The sequence below is a fragment of the Marmota monax genome, unplaced genomic scaffold (genome assembly GCF_021218885.2).
Source record: "Marmota monax isolate L192 unplaced genomic scaffold, Marmota_monax_Labrador192_F-V1.1 WCK01_AAM20220418_F8-fsc00157, whole genome shotgun sequence".
In the NCBI taxonomy this organism is placed as follows: domain Eukaryota; kingdom Metazoa; phylum Chordata; class Mammalia; order Rodentia; family Sciuridae; genus Marmota; species Marmota monax.
The window spans coordinates 952,536-971,097 of NW_026694573.1; the positions used below are offsets into that span (position 1 = coordinate 952,536).

Genomic DNA, 18,562 nt, shown 5'->3' on the forward strand with positions numbered 1-18,562 from the left:
ATGAGACATTTTCACTTGCAGTGCAGAAGACATGGCCGTGTCACTGAGCCCTGAGGTCCCTCCTTGAACCCTCTTGGGTTTAAAATCTAATAAAGCCAGGTGGGCTGGGGTTGTGGCTCAGCAGTAAAAGTGCTCGCCTAGCAGGTACAAGGCCCTGGGTTTGACCCTCAATACCACATATAAATAAATAAAATAAAGGCGTTATGTTTAACTACAACTAAAACATAAATTTTTTTTAAAAATCTGATAAAGCCAGATGTACATACAATAATTTTTTTTAAACTTCTCCATAAACAGAATGGAATTGAAGTTATGGGTTTGAAGGTTATCTTCTGGCTAGATTTATTATAAAAAAATCTATTGAACCTAGGGGTGCTTTGCTACTAAACTATATCCCTAGTGCTTTTTAGTTTTTATTTTGCGGCACTAAATTGCTGAGGCTAACCTCAAACTTGATTGTCCTGCTGCCTGAGTCACTGGGATGACACCTGTGCCACCATGCCTGACTTTATTTTTCCTCAGAGACCTTCTATTCTGTATTCATTTAACACCCACCCTAGAACCTGAACCCTAGTGTCACAGGGACCAGTTCAAGATGTGTTTTTCCTGGTTTATCCCATCCCATGGACCATTCATGGTACTGCTCATGTTTCTTAGAATGCCAAGATCAGGTGGTCACACAGGCTCCAGGTTTCTAGGGTACTTAGGTACATTTATGGAAAGAGAGGCAAAGCTATTATTTTTGTGGAATTAGAATTAGGGTGAGGACAAGATTCTTAATGTAGATATTAGGTAGCTCAGACTTGAGCTTCCTCCCCGGACTTAAGTGAGCACAGCTCCTCCTTCACCACACATCAATCTTAGGCTCTAAGTGTAAAGCTTAGCATCACAGCCTCCTGGAAACTCCAGGACAGAGCCCATTATCTGTAAAGAAGTGTGTTCCCATTCAACCCACAATCTTGCAGTGTTGGAAGCTGTGTATGAATTATGGGTTTGTTTGAGCCATCATAAGGCAGGGGGTTGCGTTTTTGAGAACTCCTGTTGTGAATCCACTGGTTGCAGATTGCTGAGATTAAAGCTGACACCCTACCTTAGGTCACAGCCCTAGGTTCAAAGGCAGCCCCTGGAGGTAACCTCCCTAGCCCCAAACAACTTATTTTTCCCAACTTCATCCTGTTTTCCTCAAGAAGCCTACCTCACTGAAACCTTTTAATGTATTTCCCCTTAAATAAAGAATTTGGGCCTTTTTCCTTTTTCAGTTCTGGTTCCCATCAGGGCTGGAAGACCCACCAGGCCCCAGCACTTAAAACTATTTTCTGCCTCTTGTTTTTCGTTCCTTATCGATTATTTTCAGGCTTTTTATTTTCCCAGCCAGTTCACACCCCCAAGCAGGAATTAACTCTTGGGGTGCTGGTAACCCTGACGCTGTAGCTTAGGACACGGCAACAGGGTAGCCAGACACTTGTATGTAAGAGATGGAGTTCACCATAGTTGTAGAACAGTCAACAAAAGAGGACTAGATAGTGAACATGAACATGCTGATTATTATGTAGTCATCCAAACAATATTTTTACAGGATATTCAATGACATACTCACTGTGCATTAAGTAAAAAAGCAGACACACTATGTGCCTTATTTCTAAGAGAAAAATAAATACTTGGAAAAGTTAAACCATAACAAAATAGTTCATCAAAGTAATCCCAGTGACTCAGGAAGCTAAGGCAGGAGAATTGAAAGTTCAAGGCCAGTCTCAACAACTTCGTAAGGCCGTAAACAACTTAGCAAGACTGTCTCAAAAATTAAGGACTGAGGATGTAACTTAATGATAAAGCACACTTGGGTTCCATCCTCAGTATAAAAAACAATTTTTACAATAATTAACTTTGGGTCTAGATTAAAGGCAATTTGTACAGTTTTGTGTATTTACCAGGTATCTGTACACACTACAGAGTAAGCCTGTATGACTTAAGATAACTGATTACACCATGCCTTGGGTAATGTGTACAAGAGCTTTATGGGCCCAGAGAAAATGAGCTGGGCTCTTTTTGAGCCTCATCCCCTGCTTGGTAAAACCTCTAAGCTCCTCCTTGGAATGATTCCCTTCCACTCTGCCCTGTATATATAAAGCCATCTGCCTTGCCAGAGTATGGCAAGCCTTGAGATGGGACCACTATAGTGTACATATTTCTGGAAGACTTTCGTTTCCCACAGTAGCTGTCTGGATGGAGTTGAATACTATGTATGTCAGCAGAAATTCTGACCAAGACTTCTGGGCTGGTAGTATTAACTGAGCTGAGTACACAAAAAGGGGTTCTCAATTCCATTAACCTTTGCTCCTTATTTTGCAGCTCACGTGTCTGAAACGGCCTTTGGTTGTCATTCATGAGCTGTTTGACAAATCCATCATGGATATTTCCTGGTAAGGTGGATTCTTAAGGTATATAAACTATGAAAAATCTGAGATCTCCTGGATATGACTAAGGCCAGGCAACCAAAGCATCCTCCTAAGGCAGCACAGACCCCCCAAGGTTCTACTCATACATGATTCAGGAAATAGTAGTAGTTCTATGCCTGATATTGTGAGAATATGCAATATTATAAGGTAGGATATGCCAAAGAAAAATGCCTTCTCAGAAAAACTGTTATCCACATAGTTTTATAGTAGACATACTTCCTTAAGATATTATGTAAATGGTTTAAAAAATAAGAAATAAGTTGAAAATTTTTACAAAATTCATGGTAAGAGATGCATTTTACATGTGCCTAAAACTGAAGGGTACCAGGGACCCTCTGGAATGTGATTATTGCTTCACTTTCTCTATCCCATCTTCAAGCTTCAGAAGGGAACCATGGGTTTCCAGCAACTACCTAGATTACTATTCAGCCATCCTCACAGGCTGGCTATTGTGGCATTTCTGTCTGCCTCAGGTACTTGTCCACAGGCTGTTGACAGCTGTCTCTTTCAGGACTCTGAATGGGCTGGGCATCCTGGTGTGCTCCATGGATGGCTCTGTGGCATTCCTCGACTTCTCCCAGGATGAGCTTGGAGACCCCCTCAGTGAGGAGGAAAAGGTAGGTCCTTGTACTTTTACATGTTCCGTGACCACAGAAATAGCCACAATAACTCTGGGAGACCAATTTGATTGGACCTTCTTCTGAATTGGTATTTCTTTAAGTATTAGAGGGTCTTTGCCTTTTGTAAATTGTAATTCTTATCTTCTTTGAAAAATAAATTAATAATTCTCTATTCATGTCAGAAACAAGTCCTGGAATTAAGAATAAAACTTTGAGACCATTTTTTATGCTATTAACAAGCCACCAGTGGGAGATTTTCACCCTGGGAGAGAGCTGGAGTGACTCCCAAGGGGTCCCTGTATGTCACTTTTCCCATCTCATTGTCTTATACTGACTTAACAGCAATTATAATAGTAATATTGGACATTTCTTAACGTTTACTGAATGTCAGACTTTGGGTCATGTACTTTGCATGTATTATTTAAACTATTCAAAATCCTTGAAGGCAACCCTTATCTGTTACATCAATGAGGAAACTAAGCCTTAGAAAATAGCATGGCCCTTTGCCGTGACCACATGTGAACCTTAAGTACAAGAACTAAAGCATGAACTAGGCTTGCTGCCTTTGGGCCAAGTCTCTTCTTTTGTGCTCTGCCTGAAACATGGCATCTGTGTATCCTTCTGCCAGGCTTTAAAAAAGACTCTGCTTTACCCACCAATAGACTTAGGAATCTTTGGTTTCTATCAGTAGACATTTGCCAACATTTACTCAGATGTAGGGCTTCTGAAAACCCAGAGTAGGTCAGCATCTCTCTCTGTAGTGATCCTATTGCTGGGGGAAGCTCCCTCTTAACTGGCTGTGTGACACCTGCTAAGAGTAAACCCTTTGGGGCAGAGATATGCCTTGTGCACAGTATCTGGCAATCATTTTTCAATGAAGAAATGAGTGTCTCAGTGGCCAGGGATCCTCATTCCACCTTGTCTCTGTCATCAGGTACCCAGGGATCACTGCATACTTCCTTGGAGAATCACTATGAAAGCCTATGTAATAACCCTATCTGGCTAGGGTTATCATCAGCAGTGACCTTGTGTTACTACACGAGGAAAATTTTGACCAAACTCTGAATTCTGGCTGAGATTCCAGGGGCTGTTTAGGAGCCAAGCTGTCAAAGGAGGAAGCTTCTTGGCTATACCTAAGCCTGGCAGGATTAAGTTCCAAAGCCCCTCTCCTGGAAAGTTGTCTCCTCCTTCCCAGCATCCTCTGCTGTGAAGCATGCCTATTAACTGTTCTTGCCCTGTTCTTGGCAAGATAGGTCTGGTCATTTGCACATCTTTGTGTTAATCTGTTCCTCATCACACTTTCATGAGTACCAGTTACTACAATATGCTGGGGACACTGTCTTTTCTCTTGGGGTTGCTATTTAGCTTGTTATGGCACAGAATTAATGGGGCCTAGGAGGATGGGAAAGGATCCTGCTCAGAAGGATCCGGGCATCTTAAGGGAGAGACCAAGGGAGAGCAGAGAAGAAGAGAGAGACCATGGGAGAGCAGAGAAGGGTCTCCCTAGGTCTGATGTGCCAATCTTCCTTGCTCTTAGAGACACTGTTTGTCCCGTGGAAACTATCCCACCATGGTGGCTGCCATCTGATAAGAGCAGTGAAAGTAGACTCTTGCTTTCAGTATCTGGTACCCTGAGAATATTTAGGTGCTTTGAGTTACTTAAGAACCTTGAGTTAGCAGTTTGGTTATCTGCACCAATTGAGGTGGTATTTATTGCTATTTGTTTTACACCATGAATTTTCTTGTCAGTATTCACCATCATCCCCTGCAATAGATACATAGTAGTCTGTAAACATCTAGTGACGATCTGAGACTTCCATCAGAGCTGTCTAATGAGGGACAGGTAGAATTGGGTGGGAGGTGATGGAGAGCTAGCCTCCCAGCCTTTTTGCTTTCAGAGCCAGGAAAACCTGTGCCTCAGTGCACTCATGATGGGCAGCATTAACCATAGTGATATACCAGTGTATAGAACCTTTCCCTGCTTTCCACAGAGCCGCATTCACCAGTCCACCTATGGCAAGAGCCTGGCCATCATGACTGAGGCCCAGCTCTCCACAGCTGTCATCGAGAACCCAGAGATGCTCAAGTACCAACGGAGGCAGCAACAGCAGCAGTTAGACCAGAAGAGTGCCGCAGCCAGAGAGATGGGCTCAGCATCCTCAGTCGCGGGTGTTGTCAACGGGGAGAGTCTGGAAGATATTAGGAAGGTGAGGGCTTAACCCAGGATTATATACCCAGGGGACAAGGAAAAGGGAACAGGCAGGTACAGCTTGGATAGGGCACAAAGATGTGACCATAGTCATGAATGAGGTGAAGAAGGTACTGAGCCTGGTGCAGGATCCATAGTTAACCTGCATGGGGCCAGTTGGTCCTAGTACCTGAACCTGCATAAGACAATAATGGGGCTTAAAGCACCTTTTTCCAAAGTTGCCTTGTACCAGGGAGCCCTACAGTTCATCTCTTACCAAACCTTCACCTGATCATATTTCTAGGAATTTCTACATACTGAGAACAGTGTGTTTTAGGCTCTGCCCTTAGGAAACTTGTGGTTTCCCCATCTTAATTTGGAAATACCTACATTTCACTGGTAGGAGCAGGGGATTAGAAATGGGATAAGAGTAGAGTAGGAAATGTTGAGCTTACCCTAGAATTTAAACCATCTCCAGGAGCTTTTGTGGGTTGAAAGACCTCCCCTAGGTAATTCAGACAGAGTGTATAAATAAAAACCTTTCACAAAAGAAGGGACTCTATGGAAAAAGTCAGTTTGAAAATCACCAGCTTAATGATGAGAGTGTGCCCACAGATTCAGTTTCAGTCCTTTAGTTTCCTCACGGAACCCCAGAGCTGTCAGATGTTGTCCAGCCTGGCATGTGCTTACAGTCCTGGGATTTGGTCACAGTACCACATGTGGTGCTGATGATAGATAGGTGCTTGGAGCTGTTTTAACTGGGTGCTTTTTGTCTGCTTCTCTACTGTGCCTGAAGTCAAGTACATACCTTGATAAAAAATGCCTATTCTTTGATTAACTAACTGGTTTAATTTTGTACAAAAAAAAAAAAAAAAACTGTAAAAAGGGAAGTTAGAATACATTTTCTTAGAAGCCTTATTATTTTCACCCACTGTAGAAAGGTGTAACTGACATATAAAAAGCTATATGTATTTAAACATTAAAATTAAATTGTTTACAACAATTTAATGTTTACAACTTTAAAAAGCCAGGCATGGAAAGACCAATACTATATACCACTGATATGTGGAATCTAGAATAGTCAAACTCACAAAAACAGAGAGGAGAATGGTGGGTGCCAGGGCCTGTGGGAAGGGGAAACAGGGAGGTATTAGTCAAAGGGTACAAAGTCTAAGTTGTTTGGTCCTAGAGATCTACTGTATAGCATAATGCCTACAATTAACAGTACTATGTTACAAAGAGGGTAGATCTTATGCTAAGTGTTCTTATCACAAAAAGAAAAAAAATAAGCAACTTTATTTTTTGATATTTGGAGATAATTGGCAGAGACTTTTCCATTCATTTATATAACTCTACTTTGCCAGAATCTTTTGAAGAAACAAGTTGAGACTCGGACAGCAGATGGTCGAAGAAGAATCACGCCTCTCTGCATAGCTCAGCTGGACACTGGGTACTCATTCATTCACCAAGCTTTATGTGACCTTATCTGGGGAGACCTTCCTCTCTCCTTTCACCAGTTAGCACTCTCATAGTTAGGGCCTTCACAGACTCTTGGGTCAACTTGACTCCTAGAATGTGGAAGCAAAAAAGTCAAGCCCAGCCTTCCACCAGCCTCAAAGTCCTTCAAAGTTCCTCACCAAGCTCTGTGCATACTTGACTCATGTGAAAGGGCAGAAGGCTGAGATAGCCTATAGGCTAGGATGCTTTCTCAGATCTACACATATTTACTGTACTTCAGTGTTGGTAAGGCACTGGAAGACACAGGAAAAGAAGTCAGACTGATTTTTTTTTTTCTTTTTATAACCTTTTCTGATTATGAAAGGTGTGTGTGTGGGGGGGGGTGAAATTTTTATATTTCATGAAAATTTTAGAAAAAGTAAAAGCCCAAAGAAAAATATAAACTTTATTCATAATCAATTCTCTTAAATATAATCCTGTTAACATTTTGATATCTGTATTTCCAGTCTTTTTCCCCACTTGTTACTGTATCTTGACTTTTCACCTACTTTAATAAATAGTCCTCTGAAGCATTTGCTTGCTGATTATCCAGATTGCTGTCCTATGAATGCAATTATTTACTGAACTAGCTCCTTAACTGTGGACTTATAGTTTGTGTCCAGTTTTTTGTGATGTAAATGACTTTTTGAGCATACTCTTTGAGACTGTTTTTACAGAATAATTCTTGAAAGCAGAACTGTTGGCAGAGAGTAGGTCTCTGGGACACATTCCCTATGGGGGCAAAAAGAAGGCATGTGGATTCGTTCACCTTTTACAGTTGTCTCAGTGTCTGAAATCAGAGTTGCCTTTATATTGGTCATTCTCCAGAAACAATATATGTTGATTTAAAGAATGATAAGGCCCTGTATGAAAGAAAAGAACCCTATAATCACAGCATCTCACTCTAGGTTGTGTACAGACTCTGCACTGAGCATCAAGAAGTCCTTCATGGAGACCACACATAGTAGTCCTTGGCACTTTGCCATTGTCCATCCATTAGCTGTTTTAAATCTTCCTTGAAAACTGAAGAGATGTGCTAACCCAGCCTCTCACGTTAGGTGTGTGGACACTGAGTCTCCCAGAAGGCAGAGACCTGACCAGAACCAGGTCTTCTGACTCTTTCCAGAACAATGATTTGCCTTTAACCAAGCCTGTTTCCTCTTGTGAACCTACAAGCAATAAGGCCAAGTGCCTAGCTTTTATAAGGTTCAAGTGAGACCAGTGTGTGAATGAGCTTTGTATACTGTTAAGCCTCTGGGAGTGAGGGAGGTGGTAATAATGATGGTACTATTGTTCTGTGGATCCTTCTAGGTTTAAATGGTAAGGAGGTAGGGAGCTTTCTGTCTGGCCTTAAGCCAGCTTTTTGCTATTGGGTATATATTCCTGGTATCAAAACTTGATTTCTTTTGTTTTAAAGGCTTTCTCACTGTCCTGATTCTCATGTTCAAACAAATAGCAACCAAATAGGTAATTATTTGCTTAATTAAGAAAGAAAAAACACAAATATCCAAAGTAGTTGCAAGTAGGAAATAATAACAGATAAGAATAAATCAAAAGGATAATAGATTTCTTTGCTGAACTCTGTGCAAATAAATTTGAAAGTAGATGAATTTTGAGGAAAATAATAAGATTACTAAAACTGCCAAATTGTTGTAGAAGAAATTGAGATGCTATCAAAAAGTTAACCTAAATCCACCAAAAGTCATCAAAGTAAGAAAGCTTCACCAAGAAAGCATAACAAAATTTTAAGGAACAGACAGATAACTGAAACTGGGCATATAGTTCAGTGGTAGAGCACTTACTTAGTCCTGGGTTTGACTTCCAGAATCACGATTTTTTTTTTTTAAAGAACATAATATTTTCATCAAAATGTAACCAAGATAGCCAGGTACTATGGCACATGCCTATAGTTTTAGCTACTTAAGAGACTGAAGCAGGAGAGGAGGATCACTATAGAGTTGTAAGACCAGCCTAGGTAACATGAGACTCTGTCTCCAAAAAATTAAAACTAATAAAGTAAAGGTAATACTAATATTAATACTAATAAAGGTAAAACATAATAAATTTTAATCTTATTTCATTTCTGAATGTCGGTGTAAAATCCTAAATGAAAAAGTAACACACCATTGCATTAGGCTAAGAAATGTAAATATTTATAAAGAAAACTCAAAAGAAAGAAAACTGGAAATACATACCATTCATTAGCTTGTAAGACTCAGTGTCATAAAGATGGCAGTTCCTCCTTAACATATTAAATTCTAAAGTTATGTGTGAAAATAGAAAAATATTTTTTGGAAAATTTAAAAAGATTAATTGGGAGACTAACCACACCAGAAATTAAATTAATCCTCTTTTTTTTTTTTTAATTCCGCAGAGGATTTAACCAGGGATGCTTTACCACTGAACTATATCCCCAAATCTCCAGTCTTTTGTTTTTAATATATATATTTAGTTATTGATGGACCATTATTTAATGAACTTATAAATATGTGGTTATGAGACTCAAACCCAGTGCCTCACACATGCTAGGTAAGCACTCTACAACTAAACCACAACCCCAGCATCTCCAGTCTTTTTTATTTTGAGAGTTGCTGAGGGTCTTACTAAATTGGTGATACTGATCTTGACTTACAATCCTGCCTTGGCTTCCAGACCCTAGGATTATAGGCATATACCACCATGCTGAGCTAGAAATTAAAACTCACGTAAAATATAACAATTTAAACAGTGAAGTACTGATACATGAATAGTCAGAGCAAGGGAATGTAATGTAATTCCCAAAGACCCAAATTTTTCCCCAAAAGGGATTTTCAAATGTACCATATCATACCAGGAATGAAACATTAGCTAATTCAATAAGTGAAAATCAGAATTACCTGTCACTCTAGAAAACAAACTGGATCCCAACCATACAACTTATAATTAGAAACACTGATGAGCACAGAGGCTAATTTTTTTGTTATTGATGTTTAAAATTTTAGAAGAGTCTTTGAGAAAAAATATTTTTATAATCTATAAAATTATAAAATTGTTTATAATTTTAATAAGTAAAAAAGTTTTCTGCAAATAACACAAAATTTATACCACATAAAAGTAATCTTTCTGACAAAGAAAAATAGCTGGGCAAAGTGCCACACACCTATGATCCCCAGCCACTCAGGAGATGGAGGCAAGAGGATTGCAAATTCAAGACTGGCCTAGGCAATTTAGCAAGACCCCTTCCAAAATGAAAAGGGCTGGGAATGTAGCTCAATGGTAGAACACATGTGCAAATGATGGAGTTCAGGCCCCAGTATTGGGTGGGGAAAAAAAGGATCATAAAGAATCAAAACACAACTTCCTGAGAAAATATTTCCTACTTGTATAAAGAATGGTGGGTTAAAAAAAAATATATATATATAATTATATATATATATATATATATATATATATTTCTTTAAAATCAGTGATAAGGACCAGTAGTCAAATAGAGCAATATATGAAACATGAAGAGAGTTCACAAAAAAGGAAATCAAATATGAAAAATATTTAATCTTGCATCAGAATAATTGCAAACCAACACTGTAGTAAGATATCATTTTTTATCCATCAGATTGACAACTCATGAAATTTCATAAAACTTCATTGAAGTGGGAAAATAAGAACTCTTAAAAATGGCTTGTAATAGAAAACTCTAAGGAGGGAACCTTAGAAATGTTTATTATAAATCATGAAAAAACTTTCCATTTGCTGCTCCAATTCCACTTGTAGGTATTTAATCCATGTAATTTGTGAATCAACAGATGTAATGGCAGTTACTATAATTCTAGATGTCTTGAGCAACTACTCTGTGTTCTAGGTATGTGCTACCTCAACTTTTTTCAGTCTGGAAAACAATCCCATGAGAAGAGTCCTAGCACTTTCTGTTTTACAGACAGAAACCTGAGGCACCATAGATGTCATTAAAACACACAAGATCATAAGCTCACGAATGGCAGAGTCGTCAGCCCTGGCTGGTCTGGCCCAGGACCTTCAGTCTTAACAATCTTCCTTCCTGTGGCAACATTATCTGTCACAGAAAGAGTTGTTTCTTGGTAGAGGCTTGGTTAGGTAAATTGTGTTAACATCTATCCAGTAGGAAGGCTTTCTCACTATGCTGCATTTCCTTCATTCTGACATACCTGATTACAAAGTGTAACTCCTAAGATGAGGGTGCATCATACAGTCTTAAATGGCATCTGACAATTATAAAAGTAGCATTGTTGTCTCAGTGATACATATAGTACTAATGCATCTTAGATTCAGTTAAATATATTGTATTAGATACTTTTCATTTTCATTTGAATTTGCTGTAACTTTCCAATCTACCTACCATGAAAATACATTGCCTCTGGACCCAGAAAAATGTTATTTAGAAGGTATGAAATATTTGGTACAGCATCTGATTTTTTCGCTGACTTTTGTTCTTGCTTGGCAACAGGGACTTCTCCACGGCATTCTTTAACAGCATCCCACTCTCGGGCTCACTGGCAGGCACCATGCTCTCCTCTCATAGCAGTCAGCAGCTACTGCCATTGGACTCCAGTACCCCCAACTCCTTCGGCGCCTCGAAGCCTTGCACAGAGCCTGTGGCAGCTGCCAGTGCCAGGCCTGCAGGCGAGTCTGTCAGTAAGGACAGGTTAGTGGGTGCCAAGATCACTGTCCCTGGGGAAAGTTTAGGTTTGGACATGGTTACAGGGATGAGAATTTCATTCTCTTCTCACTTTGTGGCCCTTCAATAAAACAAAAGAAAGAAATGCTTGATTTTAAATGAGGGGCTATTTGGAAGGGAGAATTGTTCAGGCAAGTCTCTGAAGCATAGGACTATAAGGATCATCACAAAGATGGTTTCATGGCCAACCATGGTGCAGGATATGGAGGCTGGGTACCTGCCAGTGAGATGCTACCTGTCACAGGGTCAGCCCTACCTTTTGGCAGATCTACACTGTTTGTAGCCTTGCATTTCTAGGGCTTTTACAGCACTTCTCTGTGCTGTAATCCTTGCTCATTATTCGTCCCAGGCACGCACTTTTGTGCAGACACACAAATTCCCTGACACTGTCAGAATCATATTTACTCAGAGAGCCTGTATCCTCACTGACCATTCCAAACCAAGTTGGAAGTCAGAAAGGACCAGGTGAGCATAAATAAGAGCCAGAAGTGAGCATTTGCTCCACACTGCTCTGGGTTACACACTGCAGGTATCTGGTTTCCATAGGGGATTGATTGGTGGGTTCTTGTCCTCAAGGAATAAATATGTGGGCTGATGAGGAAAAAGCAACCACAGGGTTGAAGGGTAGCTCCTGGAGTCCCTATGCACAAATGCCTAGCTATCAGGGGGATTGATGGGCAGATCTCAGGGAGGCTTTTCAGAAGTTTGCCCAGCCCAGGGCCCATATAAGCCGTTGTGGAGTGTGGCAGTGACAAGAGCAGAACTCTGAGGCTCTGAGGAGAGCCAGGAAAGAAAGGAGAGAGACTGGGTTCCTGTGCTGAACCAGATAATCTGGGTTTTGCTGAGTGGAGACACAGAAGGGTTTGGACTTGCATTTTAAGAAGATGGTTCCAATAGCATTGGTGCCCAAATTTAGTCCTTGGCTGATAACTGTGGAAATGATTCTCTGTGGGTTGGTGATAAGGTCCTGTGTTACATAGCCTTCTGCTTTTACATTGGGACCATGGAGACACAATAAGCATTAAAGGCATTCCTCTTAGGGAACTCTGAGGTAGATCAGAAGAGGAGACAATGCAGCAAGAACAGTTGGGAAATAAAGCATCGAAGGAGGAAGGGTGTCTGGGAAAGACAAATAGCACCAGAGCTGAGAAACATTTCAGAGATTGATCTTACAGGAGGAAAGTGCTGTCCAGGGTGACTACTAGGCATCTGGTATGGGATCCAAGCAGATAGGGATGGAGGTGTTAGTCTGCATGGAATCAGTTGGAGGCCCAGGGGCTTTGGGCCCAAGGGTATGGGATAGACTTGGGCAGGGGGGGAAGCTGGGGAACCTCATGCCTGGGCCTCTCCTTTCTCTGTGGAATAGAAAGCAAGGGCTATGGGGTGAAAACTTGGAGGAGAGTCCTAAGAATATGTCATTGTCACAGTGAGAAATGAGAGGGCCATTCTGGATGGAAGGGCTAGCTAGGCCAAGGATGAAGGCCAAAAACAGACCAAAGCTTCAGAAACCTGAGTGAGGACTTTTCTCATCTAATCCGTGTAGAAGTAGCAAAGGTTAGTGGTTAGGGTGGTTTAGGGGGATACATGCTGTGTTCAGGTTGTAGAGATGGGGCTCTATGGTTAGCTACTCCAAAAAGCTCTCAGAACAAAACACAGGCAAATATGAAGGCATTTACTGTTGATTTTCTCATGTAGACTTTTAGAATTCCAGCATAAAATTTTTAAAAAATAAATCAGGAATTTTTTTTGCTTATAAAAGTTTGATATTTGTGCCCCTTTCCATAGGCTCCAAATAACTTAAGTCCTACACCTACAAATCCCTTTGGGATTGTGCTTGATGTACCTCCCATCTTCTTCACCCTTTAGTATGAATGCTACCTCTACTACTGCTGCATTGTCACCCTCCGTGTTAACAACCCCGTCCAAGATTGAACCCATGAAAGCATTTGACTCCCGATTCACAGAGCGGTCCAAAGCCACGCCAGGTGCTCCTTCCTTGACAAGTGTGACTTCGACAGCTGTTGAAAGGTAGGTGTTGGATGCATGGAACCTGAAGAGCCCAGAGAAGGGCCATTAAGTTGCAGTTCTTCCAGGCAGCCTGCCTCCTGCAGGGGATCACAATTGCAGAAGCTGGTGTGAACCTCTAGCTCCCAGGAGAAAAGAAGAGCTGCTTAAAGTGGGGAGGGGCTAGAAGGAGCTGTGGGGGAATATACTGAGCAAAAGAACATCAAGGGGAAAGGCACAAGTGCTGCTGAGTGCAGTCTGTGTGAACAGTAATATTGTCCTTTGAGTGGAGCCCAGTTTGCCCAGAAGAAGAGAAAGAGATTGATTGGAGAGATGGAAGGTTCTGATGTTGTTGCACAGTGTAAGTCATGACCTTCTGCTCAGAAACTGACTAGAAGTGGAAAGCTGAGATACAAGTGACATCTAGATGAGATTTTTATGAGGTTTGATGGGCTTCTGTGCTCATATAGACTGGGTGCTACTAATTCATTTTCTATACTTCTCTAGTACACAGCAGCAAAGATAAGTGGGCTATAGTTCTTTATTTGCTGTGGTTGCAAGAGAGCATCTTCCCAGGGCAGCTAAAGCAAGTATGTGCAACCTCTGCCATTGGCACTGAGCTTCTCTGCCTCCTGGGAGGGCCTTCCCTCCAAGCCTGCCACAGAAGGGAGCATATTGTACATCCCAGAGGGTCCAGGGTTGGGGAGCTAGACATGGGCTGGACCACTTTCCTCCATAAGGGCTGAACACAAGAGCTATACTCTCAGGGTTGTGTCCTACTACAGGGCAACTAGGGCTCACTTGGCAGCCCTGGGCACACAAAACCCAGCCTGTGTCACCAATAGTCCAGTACAGGAATATTGGTCAGAGACTCTTAAAACAGCCACAAAGCAAATAGGTGCCAAATAAGAGGGGCACTTGCAGTCATCCATGTCTTGGAACTAAAACCACAGCTTGCTGTCCCCTAGGACTTTGCTGATGATCACAAAACCATTTGGGCTGGGGTTGTGGCTCAGCGGTCTAGCACTCGCCTAGCACTTGTGAGGCGCTAGGTTCGATCCTCAGCACCACATAAAAATAAATAAATAAAATAAAGGTATTATGTCCAACTATGACTAAAAAAATATTTAAAAAAACCATTTGTCTGTGCAGGATTTGTTTTCCCTGTGGGCCATCATGGGAAGATACTCCCTTCAAGTTTTGTGAACTTATTGTGGAATCTTCTACTCTGTAATGTAACATGCTTGCTCTAGTATAAAAAATTTAATATGATTATTTTACTTGTAATTTTTCTGTGCAGCAATTGGAAGAATCTGAAAGCCTTCCTGCTAGTACACACTTCATAAGTGTTGGATTAAATCTAGGTGCTAATGTTTTTTTCTTTTTTAGTGGTGCTGAGGATTGAATCCAGGGGTACTCTACCACTGATCTACATTTCTAGACCTCTTTATTTTTTATTCTGAGACAGGGCCTTGCTAAGTTGCCCAGGCTGGCTTCAAACTTATGATCCTCCTGCTGCTTCAGTCTCTCAAGTAGCTAGTCTCACAGGCATGTACCACTGCATCTGGCTCCTAGGAGCCAAAATCTAAAAGTGAACAAAAAAACTGAGCAGTGGGCAGGACCACACTGCTCACTGTAGGTGTTGGGCTTAGGGGCTGCCAACCTCATGACTAAGGGCCTTACTTTTTTTATTTTTGTACTGAGAATTGAATCCAGGGTTGCTATACTACCATCCCTAGCTCTAATTTTTAGTTTTTATTTTGAGACAGGGTCTCACTAAGTGCCTTAGGGCCTTGCTTAGTTGCTGAAGCTGACCTCAAACTTGCAATCCTCCTGCTTCAACCTCTAAAGTCATTATTAGGCGTACACTATTGCACCCTGCTCCAGGGCCTTGAATTTTAATGGCCACCATCAGTCAGTTCAGAGTGTTGTACTTGAACCATGTAGGAGTTGGAATTAAGTCATCAGCATAAAGTGAAGCCACTTGAAAAAGGACATTTCTAATAAGAAGTTGGCGCTAAAGAAAACCTGACTGGCAGCCAGACATACGGCAGAGAAGTTGGAATGCCTCATTTTGAGTCTGTTACCACAGGCCTATCCTTGTGGATTCTAGGCCGAGTTAACATTACCCATATTATCCAGAAATCACCAGCCATGAAATGAAATGCCAATAAAAATGAACACAGAACAAAACTTATCTAGTTAACATTCATAGGTACTTGAAGCAGATCCACCCAGCAGAGATATTTCTGTTCTAGGCAGCATTTCCACCAATAAAGGACCACAAAAATGAATTTAAGATTGAAAGTAACAAAATATATGAAGAATGCAGTATGCCCAAATATCAGGGACAGGATGAGTAAGAAGTTTAGACTTCATTTAACCTCTGATTATAGAATTTTCAGATGGAAACAATAGATACACTTAAAATCATGAAAGATAAACCAAAATAGAACTAAGTGTGAGAATTAAAACTATAAAACTTTTAGAAGAAAGCATAGAAATCTGTGACCTTGGATTAAGCAACTGTTTCTCAAATATGATACTTAAAGCACAGACAACTAAGGGAAAATAAAAAAGGAAACTGGGATTTAATCAAATTTAAATTGAGCTTCATAGGACATGATCAGAGTAAAAAGACAACCCATAGATTGAGGATAAAATATTTGAAAATAACATCTGTTTAAGTTTGAGGATCTAAAGTATAATAAAGAACTCTCACAGTTCAACCATAAAAAGATTAATAATGCAGTTTTTAAATGGGCAAAAAATTTAAATACAAATTTCTCCTAAGAAGATACAGAAATGGCCCGTCAGGTGGTGCATGCCTGTAATCCCAGCAACTCTGGTGGCTGAGGAAGGCAGATCCCAAGTTCAAGGCCAGCCTCAGCAATTTAGCAAGACCCTGACTTAAAATAAAAAGGATTAAGGATGTGTCTCAGCAGTACAGCACTGATGGGTTACAGGAGTACTGCCAAAAGAGTCATAACCACGTCATGAGCCATCAGGGTGAAATGCAAATCAAAAGTACAATGATTAGTTGGGTGTGGTGGCACACACTTGTAATCGCAACTACCTAGAAGCTGAGACAAGAGGATCACAAGCTGAAGACCAGCCTAGACAACAAGACTCATTCTAAATAAAATAAAGGACTGAGGGTGGGAGCACTTTCCTAATATGTGCAGGGCCCTGGGTTCAATCCCAGTATCTCTGCCCCGCCCCACCACCACACACACATACCAAACATAATAAGATATCACTTCACATCAATTAAGGTAGCTGAAATCATAAGATCAGATTGTCAGATAATAAGTATTGGTGAGGGGCTGTGGCTGTGGCTCAGTGGTAAAGCACTTGCCTCGCATATATGAGGCACTCGGTTCTATCCTCAGCACCACATATAAATAAATAAAGATATTATGTATCTACAACTAAAAAAAAAAATTTTAAATAAGTATTGGTGAGGATAGGGAAAACTTGGAACCCTCATATACTGCTGGAGGGAATATTGTTCAGCTGCTTTGGAAAACAGTCTAGCAGTCCCTCAAATGGAATTGAAAGCATATGCTAATGCATTAACTTGTACACAAAGATTCATATCGTTACTACTCATAATAATCAAAAAGTAGAAACACCTCAAATTTCCATTAACTCTTTGACAACATGTACGATATATCCATACAATAGAATATTATTCATGAATCCAAAAGAATGGAGTACTTGCCTGTGCTACAACAGGGATAGAACTTAGCCAATAACAAAAGAACCACTTATTGTATGATTCTGTTTATGTGAAGCATCCAAAATAAACAAATCTAGACAGAAAGTCAGTTAGTAATTGCCAGGAGTTGGGAGGGGAGGAAAGGAAAGGGAGTGATTATTGATGGGTATAGTTTCTTTTTGGAATTATGAAAGATCCCTGAAATGAGATGATGGCAGTGGTTGCACAAACTTATAAATATTCTAAAAACTACTAAATTTGGTATTTTAAAATGAATTTTATTATATGTGAATTATGTCTCAATAAAGGATAAAAAGAATAACACACCATCAAAAAGGCCAGACAAATTTGGAAATGAACCAGAGTACTTCTTGGTTTGAAAAGAAAAATAATCATTGCAACTAAAAAGTCAGTGGCTATTTCAAAAGAGCAGATTATAGCCAACTGAACAAATCATTCAGTCTGAAGAACTGGTCAGAGTGCTGCAGAGCCAAATTGTAGGGATGCAGGGATGTGCACCTTATAGGAGTCCCCCAAAGGACATGCTGCCAGAGCTGTTGTCTATAGGAGTTAACAAATTAATTGAATCCAATTTTGGAAATATAGTGAATTCTGACCAGAATAAAATTATTTACCCAACTGAGAGAATAGCAGAGTTCTATAAATAGAAAGTTTTTGTGTTCTTTGAGAAAGTTACCCTATGTTTGTCTTGTCTAGTTCCTTGGCCCCTGGCCCAGGTACTCCTAATTCCTAGCTCTTTCTCTTGGGTTGTATATATATCCTGACCAAGAAGCAGAGGAGATACTATTGAATTGGGCTGCTAGAGGCTTTGTGTGTGTGTGTGTGTGTGGATGGTATTAGGGATTGAATCCCAGTGTCATTTTACCACTGACCTGCATCTCCAGCCCTTTTATTTTATTCTTCTTATTTTATTTTTATTTTTAGATGGAGTCTTACTAAGTTGCCCAGGCTGGCCTGGAAATTGCTATCCTCCTACCTCAGCTTTTCAAGTAGCTGGGATTACAGGCATACATCCCCATGCCCAGGCTGGAGGCAATTTCTTGCCTGCAAATTCTAGGGTCCTGATGTCATTAGGGTTAATCCCTCATCAGCTCTGTTCCCAAGATCTCAACACATTTTAGCTATACATACAGCTCTTACAAGACCTGTAGAATAAGGAATCATCAAGTTTGTCATTCTGTGATTCTCACTTGAAAGTGGCAGTGAGCAAGTATTCACTTGGGGCTGAGCTTCCTGCTTTCAAGACAGAATGTGTTCTAGTGCTAAATTCTAAGAAAATGTTGGAAGCCTGGGGATATAGGTTAGTGGTAGAATGCTTACCTAATAATGCACAAGGCCCTGAGTTTGATCCCCATCATGAAAAAG

At 40.5% G+C, this 18,562-nt stretch overlaps 1 protein-coding gene across 8 annotated transcripts in view; it reads left to right on the top strand.

Annotated features, from left to right (window-relative positions):
• The window catches only part of LOC124077015 (protein HIRA), a 206,389-nt gene that overhangs the window by 48,156 nt on the left and 139,671 nt on the right, over nt 1-18,562 (top strand). For all 8 annotated transcript variants that reach the window (XM_058571732.1, XM_058571731.1, XM_058571730.1 and 5 more), the window contains 6 exons: nt 2,350-2,420; nt 2,968-3,073; nt 5,068-5,283; nt 6,629-6,714; nt 11,221-11,418; nt 13,318-13,479. In XM_058571732.1, coding sequence (XP_058427715.1) covers nt 2,350-2,420; nt 2,968-3,073; nt 5,068-5,283; nt 6,629-6,714; nt 11,221-11,418; nt 13,318-13,479 — 839 coding nt within the window. The remainder of the gene's footprint in view (nt 1-2,349; nt 2,421-2,967; nt 3,074-5,067; nt 5,284-6,628; nt 6,715-11,220; nt 11,419-13,317; nt 13,480-18,562) is intronic.